The sequence below is a fragment of the Ursus arctos genome, unplaced genomic scaffold (genome assembly GCF_023065955.2).
Source record: "Ursus arctos isolate Adak ecotype North America unplaced genomic scaffold, UrsArc2.0 scaffold_6, whole genome shotgun sequence".
In the NCBI taxonomy this organism is placed as follows: domain Eukaryota; kingdom Metazoa; phylum Chordata; class Mammalia; order Carnivora; family Ursidae; genus Ursus; species Ursus arctos.
Genome location: NW_026623078.1, coordinates 49,493,379 through 49,516,281, shown reverse-complemented (window position 1 = coordinate 49,516,281; position 22,903 = coordinate 49,493,379). Strand labels below are relative to the sequence as shown.

Below are 22,903 nucleotides of genomic sequence, written 5' to 3'. Positions count from 1 at the left end.
AAGCCACTGCTTTGGTAAAGTCAGGAGTGATAGAAGAAATGGATCCTGAAAAAGAGGAATGCTGAGTATTTCCTAAAGGTTAGAAGTGGATACTAAGATGCTTTTGTCTGCGGACTAGTGGCTAGTATGTAAGATTTTCCACTAATTCATGGCAAAAACTATCCTGTTTTCTGAGATTTTTGTTCTCTTTCTACTGTGTCAAAATTCCTTTTTTTTTTTTGTAATGGTAACAGTGGTTTTAAAAATGCACATACCTGACGAAATTTAAATCTGTCAGTGAAATTTGTTTTGAAAACTTGAAGCAACTGCCACTTGAAAATCTGAAAACTACTGCTTTAGATCAATTTCATCCACTTTCTGCCTAACAAATATGGCAAGTCCCTATTTTACATTGCTCCACATTTAGCACTATTTCTTTTTCTCACTTGTCTCAAACATAAAACAAGCTGGGCATGGTTAAATGGCAAAGGATGGATGGTCCAAAGAGCATATTACTTCCATTTTTCTATACCAGCAATTCTTAATCTTAGTACCTTGGTGACAGGATATAAGGATGAGACTAACTATATAAAGTGTCACAAACCTTTTTAAAAGTAGAGTTGCAATTGATGTTCCTCCTCTTCTGTGGAGGGGGTGGTAATGGCTGGCGGAGGAGGTGTAATTTAAACTACAGCCAAGACTCTTCTACTCACTACTATTCTGATGCATTTTCCTAAATGCAAGGAAGGAGCAGGACTGCAGGTGCAGGCAAGTACCCATAAGTTACACTTAACCTCTTTCCCCTTACCCTGATTAGTTATATTTTCGTTCACAGCACTTACCACCATCTGACATGACAGAATGTATTTGCTTGTTTTTAGTTGTTTAGTTTTAGCCCCCATTTTATCCTGTTTTATCGACCATTATATTCCTAGTGCCTAGAATAATGTACCTTGCAGACAGAAGGTATTAAATTAATATTTGGTTTATCAATGGAAGAGCCTAAAAGTGGACTGCATTATATATGGCCCTGTCTGCCCAACTTTCACTGTCCCCAAAATAAAACCTCTGGGCTATTGTATTTGTATACTTGATCCATCATCCAAGCCATTAAATTATTTAAATGTTTAAGTGTGAGCTCAGGAATTATGGTACACCACATAAGTAGCATGGCTATCAACCCAGAATCTTAAAAAAAATTACAAGAAACCTTTCTTAAGAAATCTTTTTATCTAGCCCCGAACTCTTTTCCAGATATGGTTCTCATATTTCCAATAGCCTAATAAATTAATTCCACTCGGAGACGCCATTTTTACCTCAATCTTAGTATGTTTAAAACCAAATTCATTATTTCCCTATATTTCGATCCCCTATTGTTTCATACAACTATGGCATCATGGAAAACTGATGGGCTAGGGTGGAAGTCCTGGTTCTAGTCTCATTTTTGCTAGTTGTCAGAGTTTAGACAGAAAATTCTAGAAGCAGAAATGAGGTTTCTCTGGTATGATATTCCCTCTTTTATAGAAAATAATGTTTACCTGAAAGGGGGTACTGAAAACTAATTCCTTGGATGGGAACCCAAGACTCACGAAGCTTTAGATTTTGTGGCCCAACGAGCCCGAAAGGTCAAGAGTCCAAGACCTACGCAATCAGATTCAAAGCATTCCAGATAATGAAACATTTTAATGAATCTAAAAGTCTACAGGGTTTCAGCAAAAAAAAGTCAGACAGTAAATATTTTAGGCTTTGCAGACTATAAGGCCTCTGTTGCAACCACTCAACTTTGTTATCGGGAGTACAAAGGCAGCCACAGACAATAAATAAGTAAGTACGGCTGCATTATTCCAACGAACTTTCAAAAATAGGCAGAGAGCCAGACATGGCAAATAGGTCATGGTTTGCAAATCCCTGGTTTTAAATCAGTTTCTAAGATGTATTATGGAAGGTCAAATACAAATGTATGTAAGCTCACTGGGCATGCAGGTGGTCTCTGTTTTGCTAAGAGCTGCTATACCTTACACTTCTCTAAAATCTATGATGCCTTGGAATAAGTTTGTCTTTGCTCTTCTAAATATTGATTACTCGTAGAGTGGTGGTTCTCAAATTTCTTGGATCTAGGATACTCTTAAAACAGACTGAGCATGTCAAAGAGCCTTTGTTTACATGGGTCATACCTGCTGATATCTACCATATTATAAATTAAAACTAAGATATTTAGATATATATTAATTTATTTCAAAACAATAAGACTAATTACATATTGTATAATTACACCTATATAAGCAACTGTATTTTCCACAACAACAAAAAACATTTTAGTGAGAACAGTGCTATGCTTTACATTTTGCAAATATCTTTTGCGTCTGGCTTCATAAAAGACAGCCTGCATACCTGCTTTTGCATTTAATTTTACTGTGTGATATACTATTTGAAGCATATGAAGAAAATCTGGCTACATACACATACGTATGTAACTGGAAAAAGGAGGACTGTCTTAATAGTTCTTTCGGATAATTGCATTATTCTTTGACATTACACCAAAGATTAGTGGTTGACAGAGGCTGGGGCTAAGGGGAAAAGGGAAAAATGGGGCATGACTGGTAATGCGTACAAGACTTCTTTTTGGGAGGAGGAAAATGTTCAAAAACTACACTATGGTGAGAACTATACAACTCTGCAAATACACTGAAATCATACACTTTAAAAAAATAAATTTTACGGTGTACCTCAAAATGAAGCTGTTCAACAAAAAAGAAAGGCAGAAAACCAGTGTTATGTTCAAGACTGTGGAGTAAGAGCAATGGGAAGTCATGAAGAGTTTTAAGCAGAGGAAGGAAAAAATATTACGCCAAAACATGTCAAGTGGTAGTTTCTTAAAAACTGTTGCAACATGAAATCTGTATCGATGAACTCTCCCATAGGCTATTGATCTATCTTGAACTTTGAATGGATCTTTTATACTTGCCTGATTTTGGAAAATACTAGTTCAGTGAGTTACACACATCTTCTAACATGTTAAAATATTCCACTGTATACAGTATTTTTAAAAGTCACATTTGTTAATATCACAACTGATCTCATCAGAAATTCTTTAAGCACTGGGATGCTGTCAAGCTCATGGTGGCAGATACAAATTTTCTAAATTTCTAATTTTCACTTGGAAACAAATCATTGTATCATTTGCAATAAATACTAAATGTTGTTTTCCTTGAAGTGACAGGATCATCTTGACTGTTTTTGAGAAAATGTCTGCAAATACTCAAGTCTAAGTAACCATGGCCTATCTATCAGCTCTTCTTTCAAGTTAAAATGGAGCAACATGAAATAAGTGGCTAGTTTAGACTGTAATTCAACTGTACAGGTGTTTTTCCTCAAGACAATCACTGTTCTTCACTACACAGCACACTGTATGTATACTTCCCATTTCATCATACGAAATAATTAAAAAGCATGTGTTCAAAGGTTAAGATTTAATAAAACTAATAATGATCACTTTTACAGCTTAAGGACACTCAAGTGAAACTGGCATTCTTTTTCTTTCTAATTGTGAGTGGACTGCAATAAAGAATGCAGCCGCTAGTAGTTGGGTGTCACCTAGTAATTGGGTGTCACCGTCATGATTTGTGCTAGGGAGGTCAGCAGTTTGACCTGCTATTGCTTTTGTACCATTAATGCAAATACCAACACAGTGAAAAAGGCAAATAATGTCTCTGTTGTTATTAAAACAGTTTTGTCTTCCAGGACCCAACAAAAGGTCCCTGAGACTCCTTCCCAGGGGTCCACAAACCACACTTAGAGAAATATTGCCCGCACAAAATTGAGGGATCATTATTTACTAGCTATGTGATGTTGGGCAATCCACTTAACTCTTTTTAATGAGCTGGATTTGAAAAAATGATTATACTCCCCTCCTTCCCCAACCACGAATTATTCATCAGGGTTAAGAGATGTGAAAATATTTGTATTATTGTAGCATCATAAAAATGTAAGAGGTTATTAATACTTATAATGAGTAATATTAGTATTTCAGTAGGATACCACTGACTTCATCATGAACAACCTGACGGTGACCAAATTTCACATTTTTATTCCTATTGTTTCTCTTACTAATGATCCTTACACTTCTGTCTTAATTCAGACACTCATTATCATTGATGCAAGCCTGATTTGTTTTCATAAATGTTGCTGCCAGCTGAACATATTAATTTTTATCATACCCCCACCCCACCCTGACCAAACTTGTCTAGGGCTTTCCGTTGAGTATGTCTGAATATGTTCTTTTGCTTCAGCTGAATAATGTCTGATTGTGTTCATTTGTTTCTCTCACCTGCCAGAACTGGCCTCCTCACTTCTAGTTACTGAAATACTATCCCCATCCTTAAGAGTCTTATTAAGTCAATCTTTTCTGGCCACCCAAATAGGATAATCTTACTCCTTTGATTATCTGGCACTCAAAGCCTTGTTACCTGACCTCTTCTCTTGTGCTTGCATTTCCTTAACTAGACTGCAGTCTCTCTGAGGGTTAAGTACATCTTCCATCCTTCTTAGTCCCTTCAGCATCTAATAGCACGATGCATTCAGCCTAGCTAATGGTCCTATGCGGAATCTACTAGAGACCAGTATCAAGGAAGCACTGACCTTCACAGCTAAATAAAGACCTAGAAAACCATGGTAATTTAACTTGCTTTATAGACCCAAGATCTAGAACTCTTGTCATATATGGTTTTCTCTGTGAGGTTTATTCAAGTGACAGGGCAAGGTATTCAATATCACAGCTTAGAGTGCAATTATTCCATAGGCAAACCGTACTTCTCAAAGTGCCCAAGATGTGGCTCTGAGAGGAAAACAAATATAATGTGTATTAAGGTTTATAAGTAGATCTACGATAAGCATCTTTACAAAAAAAGTAATAAAAAGTCTTTAAAAACACATTTAAAACACACAAAAACATGCGCAGTGCAAGAGAATAAGAAATTAACTGAAATGAGGTCTCCTGAACTGAACCAAGTTCGAAAGCAGAAATTCAAGATGCAGATAGCAAAAAGAGACACTAGCCATGAGTCGCAGCATCTACTACTATGCAAAAAGTCAAATCAAATAGGCAGCAAACCAAAGGCAAAAGCTTTGTCCTGAAAAAGCAACAGCAACTGAAAGGAGGCAGTACCATCAAGTGCACGGGCTTTGGCACCAGAATGAGCTGGATTCAAATCCTACTTCAGAAACTATGAAATGAGGGAAACTGCAAAATCCCTCTGTGCCTCACGGCCCTTACCTGTACAATGGGGTTCTTACTGTCTGCCTTGCAGAGTTTATGAAAGGATCAGAAATCATACAAAGCAGTAAAAAGCACAGACTTTGAAGTCAGATGGGTCTGGGATAGGACTGACTACTTTTGGTAGCTTTGATAACTTATGCCTCAGGTTTCTTATTGGTAAGACAGGTATAATACCACCTCCTCAGTGCTCTTGTGAGCATAAAGTAACGTATAAATATTCTATAAAGTCTTAAAAGTACACCCAGTAAGTACTCAGTAACTTGTCTCTACTAGATACATGTAAATATATTCATATATATACACAGACCTCACCTTGCACAGTGCCTGCTATACTACAGATACTTAACAAATGTCAGTTATTATCATTATTTCTATCAGAAATTTCAGAATGATTATAAACTCTAAACTGTAGTTTTACATCTTCATACACCCAATCTATGTATGATTCATCAATCGGAAATGAATGGTAGTTCATCGATTATTCCAACTATGAATTTTTCAGGATAATTCAGGAACTGGAAGCAAGGACAAGCATAAAATGCTCACTAGTAGAGAGAAAGCCCAGAAATAAGGAAACTTCAGACAGAAGAAGTATAAATCCATATTAGACATATCAACTATTCATTCTATAAATTCACAATCCTGAAATTATATCCTTATTGCTAATACAAGTCATTTACTACTTATTTTTCTGCCAAAGGCAAAATCAGGCATAAGTTTAACTTTTTCCCACAACTATCCTTCATTTTAAGCCAACCCACCTGCAGCTGTCATGGCCCTACACCAATTTTATTGGGTTATAGGGGGAGAACTGATCTTGCCAGGTCTTCAAAGACGTTTTGAAATTGCAAGCATTAAGAAACTGTAGCAACCATTTCATACTACTATTCTGGAAGACTGGAACTGTTGCATTCTGGTTCCTAGAAACCACTTCCCTACCTCTGGTTATTTTTTGTTTTGTCTGTCTGTCTTGAAAAGGAGTTTTGCATGTGTAGGATTTTAAAAGGGGGGAGGGCACAAGTATTTAATGTACAAAAAAGGACTTAAGTGAAAAGTCTCTCTCCCACAGCAGAACAACCCACTGTTAACAGTTTTTTACATTTTGCCTACTTACAAACTAAACTGAGTCAAATAAAAACTGGGTCAGTTCTAACACTGAAAACTGAAAAATGAATAAAATCCCAGGAATGTACCATTTATGGGGTATGATAGATTGTCTTATTTGAAAACTTAAGAGTACACATCCAAACCTTCTTTTTTTTTTTTTTTTTAAAGATTTTATTTATTTATTTAACAGAGATAGGGACAGCCAGCGAGAGAGGGAACACAGCAGGGGAAGTGGGAGAGGAAGAAGCAGGCTCATAGTGGAGGAGCCTGATGTGGGGCTCGATCCCATAACGCTGGGATCACGCCCTGAGCTAAAGGCAGACGCTTAACCGCTGTGCCACCCAGGCACCCCTAAAGATTTATTTATTTATTTATTTATTTGACAGAGAGAGAGAGAGAGAGAGCGCCAGTGAGAGAGGGAACACAAGCAGGGGGAGTGGGAGAGGAAGAAGCAGGCTCATAGCGGAGGAGCCTGATGCGGGGCTTGATCCCAGAACGCTGGGATCACGCCCTGAGCCGAAGGCAGACGCTTAACGACTGAGCCACCCAGGCGCCCCACATCCAAACCTTTTAATAATGACCTGAATATAGAACATTCTCTTTTGTTAAAGTCAAACTGGCTAATAAGAAGATAATTATATCTCCATCAGAACAGAAATTTGTTTCAACACTTGTTGCTACAGAACAATTTTGGTAAGCTTTTTATGTCAGAAGTGCACATTAACAAAGATAACACAATTCTGTTTTCAAATAAGAGAGATGTTACACACCTGGAACCTTACTCATATAAATGATGTTCAAGTCATGAGTAAATTCTTTTGGCAAAATGAATACTTAATAATGCCACAGCATGTTTAAAATACTTGGTGATATAGCCTTCCTTTTAGAAGTAAAAAAACAACTTACTTAAACCTGCATCACCTATCTGCTATGACAATTCAGATTTTCAGTTGTCCTTAAATGGGGAGTATATGTACACTTTTGTGAAACAGAAAAGCATCATTTTTATATGGTACTGTCTTTATTAAGAGCTTTGCATGTAATTTCGTATGTTCCCAAACTTACCTTTTCATTTTTCTTATCTGTCTCTAAGGGCTGCTTTGCTGGAGCACTTCGAGGAGTTCGCGCCACTTCCTCGTCAGCTGCTTCAACAGTCCGTCCATTTGGCTGCACAGGCAACAAAAAAGAATCTTGTTGTCAAACTACTCGACAGGTCAAACCAAAGATTTATACTCAGGAAACAGAATATACTACAATCAAATTCTACCCCCTGTACAGCCATGTTATTATCTAAGACCTGGACGACTATTCATAGTCACTGTGTTTCATAATATAATGAACCTATAAACAAAACCGGGTACCACAAATATATTTTCTGATCTTACCCACATATCAGTTGCCCCAACAAAAAATAATGGACTGAAAGCAGGAAAAAAGGGAACTAAACTGCATTTGCATTCTAACTACCAATTAGCTGTATAATCTCCAAATGTTTCATTCATTATCTTTGAGTCTTATTTCTACATATATAAAATGACAGATCTGATCTACTCAAAAGTTGGCACACTTTGTCAGTAAAGGGACAGGAAATATTTTAGGCTTTGTGGGCCATATCGTCTCTGCTGCAACTACAAAACTCTGCTACTGTAGTACAAAAGCAGACATAGATGAATAAATTAATGAGTCTGGCTGTTCCAGTAAAGCTTTATTTACAAAACACAGGAAGAGGACCAGATTTGGTCCGTGGACCAGTTTGTTGGCTTCTGTATTAGATTATCTCTAATGTCCCTTGTAATTCTATTCTCTAATGGCTCTACTGTTCTGGGGTTAAGAAATTTACCAATCCGCTGCTGCAGCTTAGAAAGGCTACCTCAGCTTTCACACTCCTAAAATAAAAAGATCGCTCTTAGCGGTGCTCGTGAATAAAATTAAGTCTGTGAATTCCGAATCTGGCTTTTAATTGGAATCACTCATTTTGGGGGTTAAACCCCACCCTCCCAAAAAAACATTTCTGAGCTCTATCACCAGAAATGTATTTAAGATTCAGGAGTTTGAAGAATGGGGTCCAGGTATCTGTATGCTAACCTCTTCTTTATAGATCCTACTACTTCTTTTCACTTGCCTATTCTCCTCGTATTCCAACACAATTGAGTTAGTAAATCAATACACTAGTTTCAGTTGCCTTATTTCTAGTTCTTGCAGAATAGACTTCCACCAGATTCCTCACTATAGCAGAGCCATACTCAAGAAGACAATATGAATGTTCAAGTTTCTATAACGTGACTTTCTCTGAGTTTGTTCAAAATTATCAGAGATATACAGTTAGGGAAAGAGACCATTAATATTCTAAAACCCATTTTGTAGGCTTCCCAAAGATTTATGGCAGAAAAACCAAAACAAAAGCAATCTTTTAGCGGATGAAATTCCCAATTAATCCCAATCTGCTGGCTCTTAAGCAACTTGTTGAAGTCAGATGCCAAAACCAGGTCTCCTCAGTCTTCACTTGGTTTTCTTTCTCTGGTGCTGTTTTGTCACTTTCCTGCTGCTTCCTCTAATCCGCCTTCCTGTGTATGTATATGTGTGTGTTTGGGGGTGGAGGGGGGTGCTACACAGAAAAAGGTAAGAAAACCCTGAAAGGAATTTGATTTAGAGCCATAACCACGACAGGAATATAAAACTGCTTAATTCTACTTTCTAATATCACCATCATCTACTTGTCAATTCTCATATGCTATTCTTAGTTCATACTATCCTCTTTAGCTAAACTTTTTCTGATTTCCTGTGGTCAGCTCTACCTTTCTATACAAGCCTTTCGCCACCTGAGTGATCTTGCAGCTCCAATTCCAGTTTCCCACCTCTAACTGGCAGCTCACAGACTTATATTTCTAAAGACTTCACTTAACTCAGCAAACTTTCTATCATCGTCATTTATACAGCACTTCCATTTTACTCATGTAAATGACTACAGTGAGTCATTTTAATTTATTAACTGCTAAAAGGCGAGAAATCAAGTGGTTAAAAAATGACTAAAAAGTTCAACGCAACTCCTTTGAGACCAACTGCAAATACTGTTGATACAGCCTCCCAAGTGAAAGATGAAACAATCTTTCCTCTTGATCAGCTAGGAAGTGTGAAGTCCTCTATTAGTGACTTAAAAGGGAACATTCAGTTTCCATTTCACAGATTCTGAAATGACCACCAAGCTAGAGGTGGTCCCACACCGCCAACCTGTGCCAATTTTACTTCCTTCTTTGCAACATAAACTTAAGCAATGGCTGTAACTGTAGCTGTTCCTTTGGACTATGCAGATTTCCCAATGCTTCACTAACTCTGGGGCTTTATATAGTTCTCACTACTACCGGGAGTCCATAAGTCAGCAACAACTCCCCCAAAATGCCTGATAACATGAAACAGTAAGCCTCCTTTCCTAAGAATAAAGTCAAAGAGCTCTTGGGCGGCAGGAGAAAAGGATACATCATGGTGGCTGTGCCTCTTCTACCCACCAGCAACACTAATCTGTCCTCTTCCTCTGCCACTAGCTGGTCAAGAAGGCCTCATCCTGGAAAATCGTTCACCGTTTTTAAACCAGCAAATCCAGAAATGGAAGCGTATTATGTAGATCTGCTCACATGAAAAGTAACTAACTGCAAACCAACACTTTAAATACAACCTGACTGCCAATTTGGGTTTTACATGAAAGTATTATCTTCTCTCATCACGAAGCCTTAATATACACGGTGTGTTTCCACAGATTAGCAATTACATGGGCCTCTTACTGTATCCTAGTATAAAATTTTCTAGAACACTCTGAGGGTTCCTTCCAGAGCCAACCAAGATTAATTTCATATACAGTATACAATCTATATTTAAATTAGACAAGAACATCCTCCAAATCTGATGAAAATCAACCAGTAACAGAAGACTGACATCATCATTTCTTATATGGATAAACTCCTTGTAGGCATCACTATGTCTGCCTTATTATCATATATTCCTCAACTCCTATGCCAGATGCTTTTAAAAACTCATTCGTGAAAGAACATTGTGTGTGTGTGTTGGGAGGGGTGGTGATAAACCAGAACAAAAATACCTAGCTGACAATCAAGAAAATAAAATGCAGAAGGGGGACACATAGGGGAGTAGGGTCTCTTATTTAATACGCTTGATTTAAAGGAAATAAAATTCTTCATGTTAGTCAACGTTCAAATTATTAATTCCATACAATTCCATAAACATTTATGAAGTACTTCAGTACCAGGCACTGGGCTAGGGACCTCAGGAACAAGGACAAATGAAAGGAATTTGCCCTCCAGGAGTTTTGAAGTTCAGATAAGAAGATATGCTTAATAACAGACATATACTCCATTTGAGCAGCCTGTACATATTTGTTAAACTGATTCAAAATTGCAAAAGAACCTACATCTAAGATACGCATATATAAGGTTTAACATTTGACTTCTAAAATGAAACCACTTAGAATCCCATTTTCAATTAGCTATGTAAATTTTATTTCTAGACATAAAATATAAAAACCATGACTTCAAATTACTTGGAAACGCCTTAAGTTTAAAAACTAGAAGGGCAGTCAACCAACTACCAAAAAAAAAAAAAAAAAAAAAAGGAATATGAAAAGACCATGGGCTTTGGAGCTGGACAAAACTGGGCTCAAGACTCAACTTCTGTATTTACTCCTTGTGATTATAAGCATTTTCCTTGACTTAACTCTTGATTTCATCAACTGTAATATAAAAAAATATATATATGTTCTTGTCTTACACAGTTTCTTTTTAAAACGACAAAGGAGAGAACACGGCTATGATGGCTCAAATCCCCAACCCCATGTTCTAGCATCCAGGTCACTTTTCAACTAGTAAGCTCAAAATAAATGTTAAGTCCTGGTGGTCAAGAGGGCCAACAAACAGTACATGTGCTCAGTGCTCCAGACACAAATTCTTTCGGGAAGTTAACAGAATACAAATGATAAGTAAATATATCCTTTCAGAGACCAGAAATAGTCCAGGCTTGCTCTAGACACAGCAATGTAGTATTATCTTTCTTTCTTTCATTTTTTTATTTATTCATTTTTTAATTAATTAATTTACTTGACAGAGAGAGAGAGACAGCCAGCGAGAGGGAACACAGGCAGGGGGAGTGGGAGAGGAAGAAGCAGGCTCCCAGTGGAGGATCCCAGGACTGATGTGGGGCCAGATCCCAGGACTCCGGGCTGACGCTTAACGACTGAGCCACCCAGGCGCCCCTAATATTATCTTTCTTCAAAACAAACAAATAAACAAACAAACAACTGCTTATAGTTTCACCATTTTCTAAGAAAGAAAATTATATCACATTCACTTATGTTCATTCACTCAACATCCAGTAAGCGAACATAGTAAAGTAATATGTAGAACCCCTAAAACCTTGAAACAAAGACAAGTGAGGCACGATCCCTGTTTTCAAAAAGCTTAGAAACTAGCAAAGGAAGAGACAACATCACATATTAAAATACAAGACAAAAGGTATACTCTACCTCCTTCTCCCTACCCCTCCAACCCTACCCCTTAAAGGCAAACAGTGTGGGTTCTGAAGGCAAGCTGAAACCAGGGTTGAATTCTCAAATGTGTGCCACCCTGGACAAGTTACTACTTCACTGGAGTTTCAATTTTCTTAGCTCAAAGTTATACTGAACATACAGGAGGCTTAAGTATATATATTACGCCCTTCATAAAGAAGATAAAAGGCAAGATGTTATAGAAATTCAAGGTGCATCATCTTTAGCTGATAGATTAAACTATAAGATAGCCTGATAAGAACTAATAATTTCCTAGTATTTGCCATGTGCCAAGCACCTTGCTAGATGCTTTATACACATCAACTTATCTAATGAACAAGACCTTGCCTCAGTTTTGGTTTGAAGAGTTCTGATACAATTTCATGATAGAAAAATTCCTTGTCATTTATTTGAAAGCACAAACTGTGTGTCTTTTTTCTGCCAAATGTGAATATATCAATTACATAAACTAAATATGCCATAAACTACAGCTTCAGTCATAGTAATTTACCAAATTATTTTTAAATTCAACTCCAATTTTAAACTCTTAATAACTGAGAGAACAATCTTACAAATTTGACCTATAATTCAAATTTGCAAAATATGGCTGAACACCCTGAGATACTTCCGTTAGTGGGAAAGATCCCTGTTGCCTTCTAAGCAGCTAGCCAAAGACTCAACTCTTTTCAGGGATTCCAAACGATCTACTTGCTGACTGCATCAGGGATGCTCAGAGCAACTTCCACAGGATAGACAGGTGACACTCCACACCTGTCACATGGCCAAACTATGCTGAGAGGATTTCTGAAGAACTCAATACAGTATTGGTTTCCAAGGTTTTACCTCTGATGGGTACTGAGATAAGAACCACATATGAAACAGCAGATAGACAGCCATGTACTTTCTCGGGCCCTGCTGGACGCCCTCTGGAATACTGGCATTCAGTGCAACTGTGTGAACACTACTAGCATCGCTGGAGAGAAAAAAGTAAACTCTAAAACTGGTCAAATGACACCAATTCCCCACTTAGAGCTCTTGATTTTGCCTGAAGAATAATAATTTAAAAATACTGTCAAAGCTGTCATGAACTGGAGAAGTAGTGCATTAATCAGTAATGCCCAAATGCAAAAGAAACCCCAAGTGTTCAGAGGGTTTATTTATTGCTGCTCTCAGTATCTAAGATAAGCAGAACTATTAAAGGTCCTCTCTACTAGGCCTCTGGCAGGATAAAATGACAAGATGAAAAAGTCCTGTCCAAACAAATGGAGCCAAAATTCTGGAGCTTTGGTAAAAGTCATTACAATTTTCAGTACGAACTTCTGATTCTACAAGTAAATTTTAAAAAGAAATACAGAGAGCTGTAACTCACTGAGAAAATGGGATTTGTTCTCTGAATGCAATGTAACATCCCTGAACATGCTATGGAAACCAGAGAGGTACAGAGGAAATGACAGTGGAGTTTGTAGACTAAAAATTAGGATACTGTTGCGCCTTTGGAACTCCTTTGCTCTATGACCTTGAATAAGTTAATTAATCTTTATGAATCTCAAAATTCCTTTTCTGTACAATTGGGAATATTTGTTTTAACTATGACTTGGGATTTTTTCATCGAATGATTATTCTTTCATTTACTTATTTTCAATATTTACTTATTTTACTTAAAACTAAGGGGACTAGTGATTTAGAGGTAAAAAGAAAATCCTATATGTAGGTGGCAAGTGATATAATTTACCTTTATTAATACCAGAGATGATACAGCAAAACCACTACTTAAGAATAAAAGATGTAGGGGCGCCTGGGTGGCACAGCGGTTAAGCGTCTGCCTTCAGCTCAGGGCGGGATCCCAGCGTTATGGGATCGAGCCCCACATCAGGCTCCTCCACTATGAGCCCTTCTTCCTCTCCCACTCCCCCCGCTTGTGTTCCCTCTCTCACTGGCTGTCTTTCTCTGTCAAATAAATAAATAAAATCTTTAAAAAAAAAAAAAGAATAAAAGATGTAATTCTGTTGGAGTATCTTAAAAGATAAATTTATTTAGCCAAATAAACTATCCAATTAAACCGTGAGATATCATTATAGTTATTCTGTTCAGAATTGAGTTTAACATGTAATTACCAAAGGCTCTTACGTGTGCTGGGTACTGTTTGCCACTGCATTTCAAGGCCAGCGAGGCTTTCCCCTAGTGGAGGCAGAGGACCCCAAAAAAGTTAATGGATAAGTAAATAATTTACAAAGTGTGATACTTACAATAAAAAAACCCCACATACCAAAAGCTGAGACAGAAAATAGAATGGGATGCCTATGTCAAATAGGGCAATCAGAAAACGATTTTCTAGGAAGAAGTTTTCAGGTGAGATCTACAAGCTGATTAGAACAGTGGGGAAAAGATTATTCCAGAAGTGTTAATAATAGTTCATGTAAAGGCACTGGGTTGTGAACGAATTTGAGGAACTGAAAAAACATCACTATAGCTGGAGGTAAAAATGAGAGGAAATTAACTCAAAATCAGCTTAGAGAGAAACGCAGGTGCTAGGCCACATAAGAGAGAAATTGAGATTTTAAATGCAAAAGCTACTGAAGTGTTGATTTTAGACAAGTGTTGGCTTTAGGACTGGAGGCAGCAGAAGCTATTGCTACAGAAATGAGCTAAGGTGCCAGACAATAGAATGAGAATAGTCAGACTGAATATACATCTTGGAGATAAAATGGATGGTATTTGCTCACAGATTAGATATGAGGTAGGGAAGATATAAGGAAGTGAGGAAAAGGGAAGAATCAAGAATGATTCTTAGATTTTTGGCTTGAATAACTGAATGGGTGGCAGTCATTTACCATTTACAGAAATGGGGAAGACCAGGAGAAAGCAAGGAATCATGAACTGTTTTGGAGATGGTAAAATTCGAGACAAATGCCAGATTTCCAACTGGAGAAGTATATACCCAGATATGAGGAGATGAGGAATGGTCCAATTACAGATAAGACTAGTACAAAGTTGATCCCCATTATTCAGGGATTTCATATTGGTAAGTTTACCTGCTCACTAAAATTAATTTCTAATCCCCAAATCAATACTTGAGGTGCTTTCCTGATCACTGATGGACGTGCACAGAGCTGGGAAAAATCTGAACTGCCCTACAGGTACATTCCTAGGCAATGCTCTGTCTTCTTGTTTTAGATATCATGATAAAATATAAAATAAACATATAAAAAAGAGAGACTAACTCTCACTGGGGAGGTAGGGAAGGCTTTACAGTAGAGAGAGCACCATAGCTGGGCCTTGAAGGATAGGTAGAAATTGTACAGATACGGAAAGAAAGGCTTTCTAATGGAAAGTAGCATGAATAAAAAGATACTGCAGTCTAGCCAATGGTAATGCATTTGGGATAATGATTAAGAGATAAATCTAAGATGGGGTTACATCATGGCCATGTCATAGACTGGATTTTACTCAACATGTGATGGGGAAACTACTGACAAGATGTGAACATGAAAGTCACGATCAGAGCTGGGCTTTAAAAGATTTAACTGGCAGGAGTGGGTAGAAAGCAATGGCAACAAAGAGACTGGAAGCAGGAAAACCAGTCAGGATGCTGTTAGTATAGTCAAAGCAAAAGGTAATAAAGTCCAAAAGTAGGGCAGTGGCAATGAAACTGGAACAGAAGGAATAACTACGAAAGACACCGTATACTATTAGAATGATTTATTGGCCGTACAACGACGGACCTCACAAAATTTTAGTCAGAAGAGGCAAACACAGCCATCATCCACTGTAAAAATAAAAAGGTGGCTCATATGGCTATTTACCAGGCATGAAGAATGGGAATGAGCTGTATAAATACTTTGGGAGGACATCTTACTACCTTATGCATTCAGTAACTATTTATTGAGCACTATGCAAGGTTATACAGCAGCAAACAAGACAAAACACTATTCAGTGAGCTTACTGCTATCAACAACTGCACTATGGCAAATCTTTATGAGAAGTCTTACACTAATATAAAAAGAATTTTTTCACTAAAATGAATTTTCATTGAAGTTGATCCTGGGTTATAGGCTTCCAGCTGAAATTCAAAGGAATGATTGTTAAAGACCAGTTATCTGAGATCTCACATCTATCTAAATCACTGCTCAGATTAAGTCAAATTAAAAATATTTACTGAGTGCCTATTTAATATCACATTGTACTAGGTGTCACAGAAAATATATAACAATGATTTCCAAAAATGCCAAGTAATAAGCTCAGAGAAAAGTGCCACCTCCTCCACTTTTAATAGAGAAACAAACTGCAATTCAGACCCTAAAAGACCTATGTCAGGATATTATTAGGGGATAAAAACCAAAATGATATAAACATTTCAAAAAGTGCTTATGGGCAGACTTTAAAGAGCTAAATACCACCTACTCTACAGATAAAAATAAGCTACTAGAAGCAAATTTTAATTTTAATTTTATTTATTTTTTTAAAGATTTTATTTATTTATTTGACAGAGACTGCCAGCGAGAGAGGGAACACAAGCAGGGGGAGTGGGAGAGGAAGAAGCAGGCTCATAGCAGAAGAGCCTGATGTGGGGCTCGATCCCAGAACGCTGGGATCATGCCCTGAGCCGAAGGCAGACGCTTAACGACTGCGCCGCCCAGGCGTCCCTAGAAACAAATTTTTAAAACTTGAGTTGCAAAATTTGAAATGACTTAACAGAGAACTAAAAACAATGGGATAAAAAGATGAAAATAAAACATTTAAGTAAATATGTAACATCCTTTCACAAACCTGTAATAGTTTAGTTGGATCAGAGTAAGGTATATCCTAAAAAGTATATCAGAATGATGTAGTAATGAAGAAGTGGATTATAAGATTAAACATGACTCCACTTAGAAACCTCTCCTATTCTATGGATCTTATGGTCCTACACCCACCAAGTGATTTTTTGAATAATAACAAGGATTTACCAAGGGAGCTCGTTAAAAAAGTGCAGATTCCCTGGACTCAGTTCCAGAGATTCTGAATTTATAAGATCTCTTCTGGTGCTCAGGAATCTATAAATTTTAATAAGCATTCAAAGTAACTCTATTGCAAGTAGTCGGAGATAACATTTTGAGGAATCTTGCAGTATTTTAACTCAATTAAGATCCTCAATTTATAGGGGCGCCTGGGTGGCACAGCGGTTAAGTGTCTGCCTTCGGCTCAGGGAGTGATCCCGGCGTTGTGGGATCGAGCCCCACATCAGGCTCCTCCGCTATGAGCCTGCTTCTTCCTCTCCCACTCCCCCTGCTTGTGTTCCCTCTTTCGCTGGCTGTCTCTATCTCTGTCGAATAAATAAATAAAATCTTAAAAAAAAAAGATCCTCAATTTATAAACAAGACAAGCTAAACAGAGCAAGGTTAAATGCCTTACCTAAGTTTAGTCCCCATTCCTGCCAGGCTGACAGTTAAGTCTTCCTTTACTGGGCCTTTCCCGTTGCTTCAACCTCTTCCACTACACCTTGCTCCTACCCACATTCAAAGCCAGATAGTGTGATAAGCTCATTCACAGCCTCCTGGGCCCATACTGGGTTTGCATAGTTAATTATTTTTTTGGTGTCTCTTTTTCCACAACTGGAATAAAAAGCTCCCTGGGGAGCAACTGAGCTTTTGCTTTTGTATCCCCTTCACAATGAGACATATGAATATTGTATTCCTTTTTACTCCCTTCAATTTGTGAGCAGTATGCTGCTTTTTTCTCCAAGTAAATACTTAGCACAGTGCAAAGCATTTGAGTACTACATAAATGGGTGCTTTTACTTCTTAGAACCATAAAGCAGTATTTTTCTGTGGGTCACGCCACACAATGAAATGTGAAGCCAATCTGATGGGTCACAAACATCATTAAAGAAAACCAAACAGGATGGTTTGATATGTGTTGGGGGAGAGAAAGGGGGCAGGTAATGCAATGTAAAATGTGTTTCTTACTGTAAGATGCAGTCAAAAAAGTTTGAAAGCTAGAATTTTGTTAGTGCTGGCCAACTTCTCTAACACCTCGATACCATGAAATAGGCAAAGATATTTTCTCACTCAATTAACGTTCAACCCTTCGATTAGTGGTCCCATTCTCCCCTCCCCAAAGCTTAATATTACGTTTATTCACTCAGTGCCCCATTCCTTAACTAAAATGAAAAAGAGAAGCAGTAAGTTCTAAGTCTGATGAGTATTTTTCAGTACAAGCTTCACAGGAGTCTGTTCCTCCTTCAGATGGGTCATCTGAGTGTTATGATGCACTTCGGATGGGCTCCTGGAGCACCCGTCTCTGGACTCAAGTCTATCTGAAATTCTAGACATCCCAAAGAGGGCTCTGAAACGTCCACGACCTGCTTCATCCACACAGGGTTTATGCTTACTAACGTATGTGTTTTTTTCAAGATCACCCTTGCTTATTTTGGAGCCAAGTTATTATGTGTCCACCATAATATTACTTTCTGGTAACCTCTGATGTGTTCAACAAATTTAATTATATATGTTCCAAATCAGTTCTATTTCCTCTTCTAACTTAAGGTAGAATTCATACTGACAAAGTTGTACCTTTACTAGACTTTGTATGTATCTTATATCCACTTAATCAGCAGACAAAATGTGATCACTTATCTAGGCCTAATAATGCACTAACTGTGACCTGTCACTTCTCTAACACTGACTTCTTCTTTATACTGGTACCAACAATACTCTCATTGCTTTCGTGTGAACTCAAATCCCACTCCTCCCAGTAACTTTCCTAAATCCCTTCAATGGAACTCGTCTCCCACCTTCCAAACCTCCTTAACACCACTTGCACTCCTATAGCACCTGTCTATGCACTAGAGGCATTATTTATGAGTCTGTCTCCTACATTAGCCTCCAGGATTGACTAACTCCTATGTGTATACCTCCCACGGCCCAACACAGACCAGAGTGCATTTCACAAAGTATGGCCTTGGTTACATGTACTTTACTGTACTGAAAGGTAAAGAGCTTAATTCAGTGTATATGTAAAAATAGGCGAGTAGCGGTTTCTAATTCTGCACACCCTCCAAACTCTGCTCAACTGTATTTAAAAAAACAAAACTTATTATTACTATAAAAGATATAATGGGAAAACGGCAATAAGGAAAATACAAATAAAAGAGAAAGACATGATCAAATGGATGTGATGCTCTCTGCATTTCCACACGTGGTCCGGTAAATCGCTGCCTAAATCTCTCTTTCAGACTGCACCATTCTGCTCTGTCATTCCCTTTTACTCTATTTCAAAACCTCGCACACCGCTGAACTTGCCTTAGTTTTCTATGACGGGGCCATGTACCCCAAAGTCTATTAGGCAACCGACTCCCTCTTGCCTTGCTCCTGTTCAGGCCTCCACTGGCCACATTCACAAGAATAAGAGTGGGCAACCATTTCCCTTAAACAGTCTAACTAAAATGGAAGCGCGTCTAGACCTGGGTACCTTTAATCCTCTGTAAGCCCCAGATTTTTTAGGTCATCGTATTTCCTCCACTGGCTACCGTCTCAATGTGACTTGAAGTAGACATCTGTCTTCCGGGCGCAGTCTTTCCACAACTTCCCAACACCACCTTAAGGTCCCATTACTCTCCACAGAGGCAGCCTACCCGGTAGGCCTCAAGAAGGGTTGGTATGTAATTCCGGCGGTCAAGGTTCCCGAAAACGGCTTGACCTCTGGGCGCTTTGATTTAAACGTACCCCACGCGGTCTAACTTCCTTCCTCGAAACTAGTCTTCCCCACCCGTCCTACACTTCCTGAGTTTCCACGGTTCCCCAAGTAACATGTCCACCGATTACCTCCTCCACCTGGAGAGATCGGACTCCCAGCTCTTGACTAACCTCACTCTTTTCCTTTTCCATTCCCGGCTGGGGCGGCTGGGGCTCGGCCTCCCGCTCTCTCGAGGGTTTCCGCGCCGGCCCCTGGCCCCTATTCTACCGCCGCTCCACCCCTACTCACTTTGGGCTTCTCGGGCAATTTCTTCCGGTTCTTCTTCTTCTCCTCGCTCCTGAGATTCTTCAACAGGGCTAGATCGTCAGGGGCCGGGGCCGGCACTGCCGCCGCCTCCTCCCGCTTGCGGGGCGGGCTCCTCCGCTTTTTCCGGGCGCCGGCGCAAGCCGCGGCCCAGCCGTAGCAGAGCAGGAGGAGCAGCAGCAGCCCCAGCGCAGCGGTGCCCACCAGAATCACCCAGCCCGGGTACCGCTTCGGCTCCAGCCCCAGGTCGAGGCCCAGCTCGGTGCGCAGAAAGCCTAGGCCAACCGAAAGCATTTCCCGCAGCCGAGCCGATCCTTCCTCGGCCTGCCGGGCCAGCTCGTCCTGCCAGCCCTGTGCAGCCATCTTCCCTCCGTCAGCGAGCCTCGCAGGATGACGCTGGGGCGCACAGACGCGGTACAAGAGTCAAGGGAGGCGAGGAAGGGCCGGGCCGGACTGCCTCAGGCCGAGCGCATCGCGGCCGCCCCTCGCGCCGGAGCCGGGGATCGGCAGCTGCCGCCGCCAGGAGAGGGGGCTCCCAGTTCCCCCTAGTCAGCCTCACTCCGCCGCCGCCAGGAGGAGGGGGGCGGCGGGAGGGAGTGTCTCCAGTGGCGGCCGCTAAGCGGCGTCTCGGCGCCAGTGCCAGGCCCCACTGTCGTCCCTTGGCGGAACAATGGCGGCTCCGGCCGCGATCCACGCCGCGCGGGGATGGCCGCGGGTCACGTGGGCGCCATGGGCGGGACGTGGGTGTCACGTGGGCACGGGGCGGGGCGGGGCGGGAGCCGCTGGGTCGAGGGCGCGGCTCCTGCGGTGGGCGGTGACCGTTCTGGCCTAGTGGAGGTTCCGAGTCTGGGGATCGCAGACCTTGGGCGGGAGTCTGGGAGGGGTTAACTGCAGGAAGCCTCCGCGGGGTAGCTGCTGCCTCGGCGCTAGGAGACGTGGCGCTTTGAATGAGTCCAGGGGAGGGGCTTTCGAGGAAGTCAGGGGTGGGGGGAGAGGGGAGAGGGTGAAGAGTGTAAAAGCGGGGGGGGGGGGGGGGGGCTAGGTCAAAGTCGCCCTAGTAGGTGTAGGTTTTCTCCATTCTTTTTCTGGGAGTTGAGTTGGGGTGAAATCAGCCTTTTCTCCGTGCGTCACAGGGTTAGATTCTTCCAGAGTGGGCTTAACTGAGTGTGAAGCCAGACGTTCCTCTTCCAAGCCCTAGGTTTCATTCACAAACTCTTTCTCTTCAGGGCCAACTAACATACCGCGTGCCTATCATTCGCTGGCCTGGCTTGGGCGGTTCGCATCAATTTCGCTCATTCACTCCTGCTCTGGGTGTTCCCGAGAATTCAAAACTTGCAAAGCCCGTGGGCGGCACTATTTTCCTACTAATTTGTAGCTTTAACGAGAAATAACAAGAGAAGCACATTGGACTGTGTTTACGCGTAGAGGTAGCTTCCTCCTTGTGTTTTCTTTTAAGCTTTCATACAAAACCACAAAAAGTTTGAAAAATTCTATTTTTATAATCTGTGTTGACCATCTCTGGGTAGAGTTAGGAAGAAATGAATTGCCTTTTCAGATTTTAATTACAGAGATGATGTTTGCGGGGTACCTTACAGTTTCTTTGCACTTTGCTATAAGGAAGCTGTTTAATCATTAAATAATAGCTAGCATGTAAGCAAGTGTCTTAAGTGGACTAAATATTGTTGACCCTTGAACAACTCAGGGTTTAGGGGCCTGACTCCTGGAATATAACTTTTGACTTCCCCAAAACTTTAATAGTCTACTGTTGACTGGAAGCCTTACCAAGAACATGAACAGTCACCTAACACATATTTTTGTATGTTATATGTATTGTGTACTATATTCTTATAATAAGGTAAACTAGAGAAAAATTAAGAAAATCTTGAGGAAAATACATTTACAGTACTGTACTGTTTATTGGAAGAAATTCATATGTAAGGGGATCCAGGCAGTTCAACCGTGTGTTTTTCAAGGGTCAATTGTACAGACTTTCTCAAAGAATAGAAAGACCACCTAATGCCAAAAATGTATTAAGGAGTATTTTGACCTACTTTGTAGTATTGTTGTAATGCATGTTGTGATTAATGGGTGAAAGGGAGTTTTGTAAATAAATAGTAAAAATGAACTACTACTCTTGCTAATCTTTATATAGACTTATAATTAAAGACAATTTAAGTTACAAGGCCAAAAACTTAGAAGATGACGTTCGGTACTTTAACCCTAAGAGGTTCCAAATTCCATTTATGTTTATGAAGTTAGATTTATAATCCCACATTTTAACATTTTGTTTCCAAAGACAGGAAAGATGATGACTTTCCTAAGAAGTTCAACTGCCCGTTCTAGGTTAACACCTGGGGATTTATGAATTAAGCTATTATGCAATAATAGTAGCAGGATGTGCCTGTTCCTTTGGCAGCCTAGCAAGTATTGTTTATGTAAAATAACTTCACCTTTCTTTTTTCTGTGACTGTCTCTAAAAATGCCTTTAAAAAAACCCTCAAAATATATATTAAAAATGTATTTAGTAATACAAATATCGTCACTTTTCACATATAACTGTATAGTCATCCTTCTAAGTATTCATATTTTAAAAACAGAAATAAGGTCATACGCTATTTACTGTTTTGCACTTAATGTGGTCATGAACATCCATGTCAGTTGAGAAAGTCCATCTAAAACCAGGAAGACACCTGTGGTGCTACAAAGTTGGGTTTATTAACTTATGGAAGAATGAAGTTTGGGCAAAGCTTAAATGAGTCAGTGCTTCCAAAGACTCTAAGCAAAGGAGTTATCGGACTGGCCCAAGTAGATTCAGAATCCTAATTCCTCAGAAATGGCAAAATTAAGATAAATGTGAATGTTTCAGAAACCTCTTACCTGAAACATGTGAGCTGGAACTATAGACTGATTTTCTAAGTATCAAAGTGACTCATTCAATGGAATGCCACTCGGAAACAAAAAGGAATGAATTACAAATACATGCAACAACATAGACAAATCTCAGTGTAATTATGCTG

At 39.6% G+C, this 22,903-nt stretch overlaps 1 protein-coding gene across 3 annotated transcripts in view; it reads right to left on the bottom strand.

Moving 5' to 3' along the window:
- MTDH (metadherin) overlaps positions 1–20,617 on the bottom strand; it is a 58,309-nt gene extending 37,692 nt beyond the window's left edge. For 2 of the 3 annotated variants that reach the window (XM_026495676.4, XM_026495678.4), the window contains exons 1-2: positions 19,872–20,607; positions 7,427–7,528 (exon numbers count right to left, since the gene is read on the bottom strand). In XM_026495676.4, the coding sequence (XP_026351461.2) occupies positions 7,427–7,528; positions 19,872–20,249 (480 nt within the window). In that variant the 5' untranslated portion in view covers positions 20,250–20,607. Of the gene's footprint in view, positions 1–7,426; positions 7,529–19,871 lie in introns of all 3 variants that reach the window. The other variant, XM_026495677.4, reaches the window with a different exon arrangement.
- Positions 20,618–22,903: the final 2,286 nt, after the last annotated feature.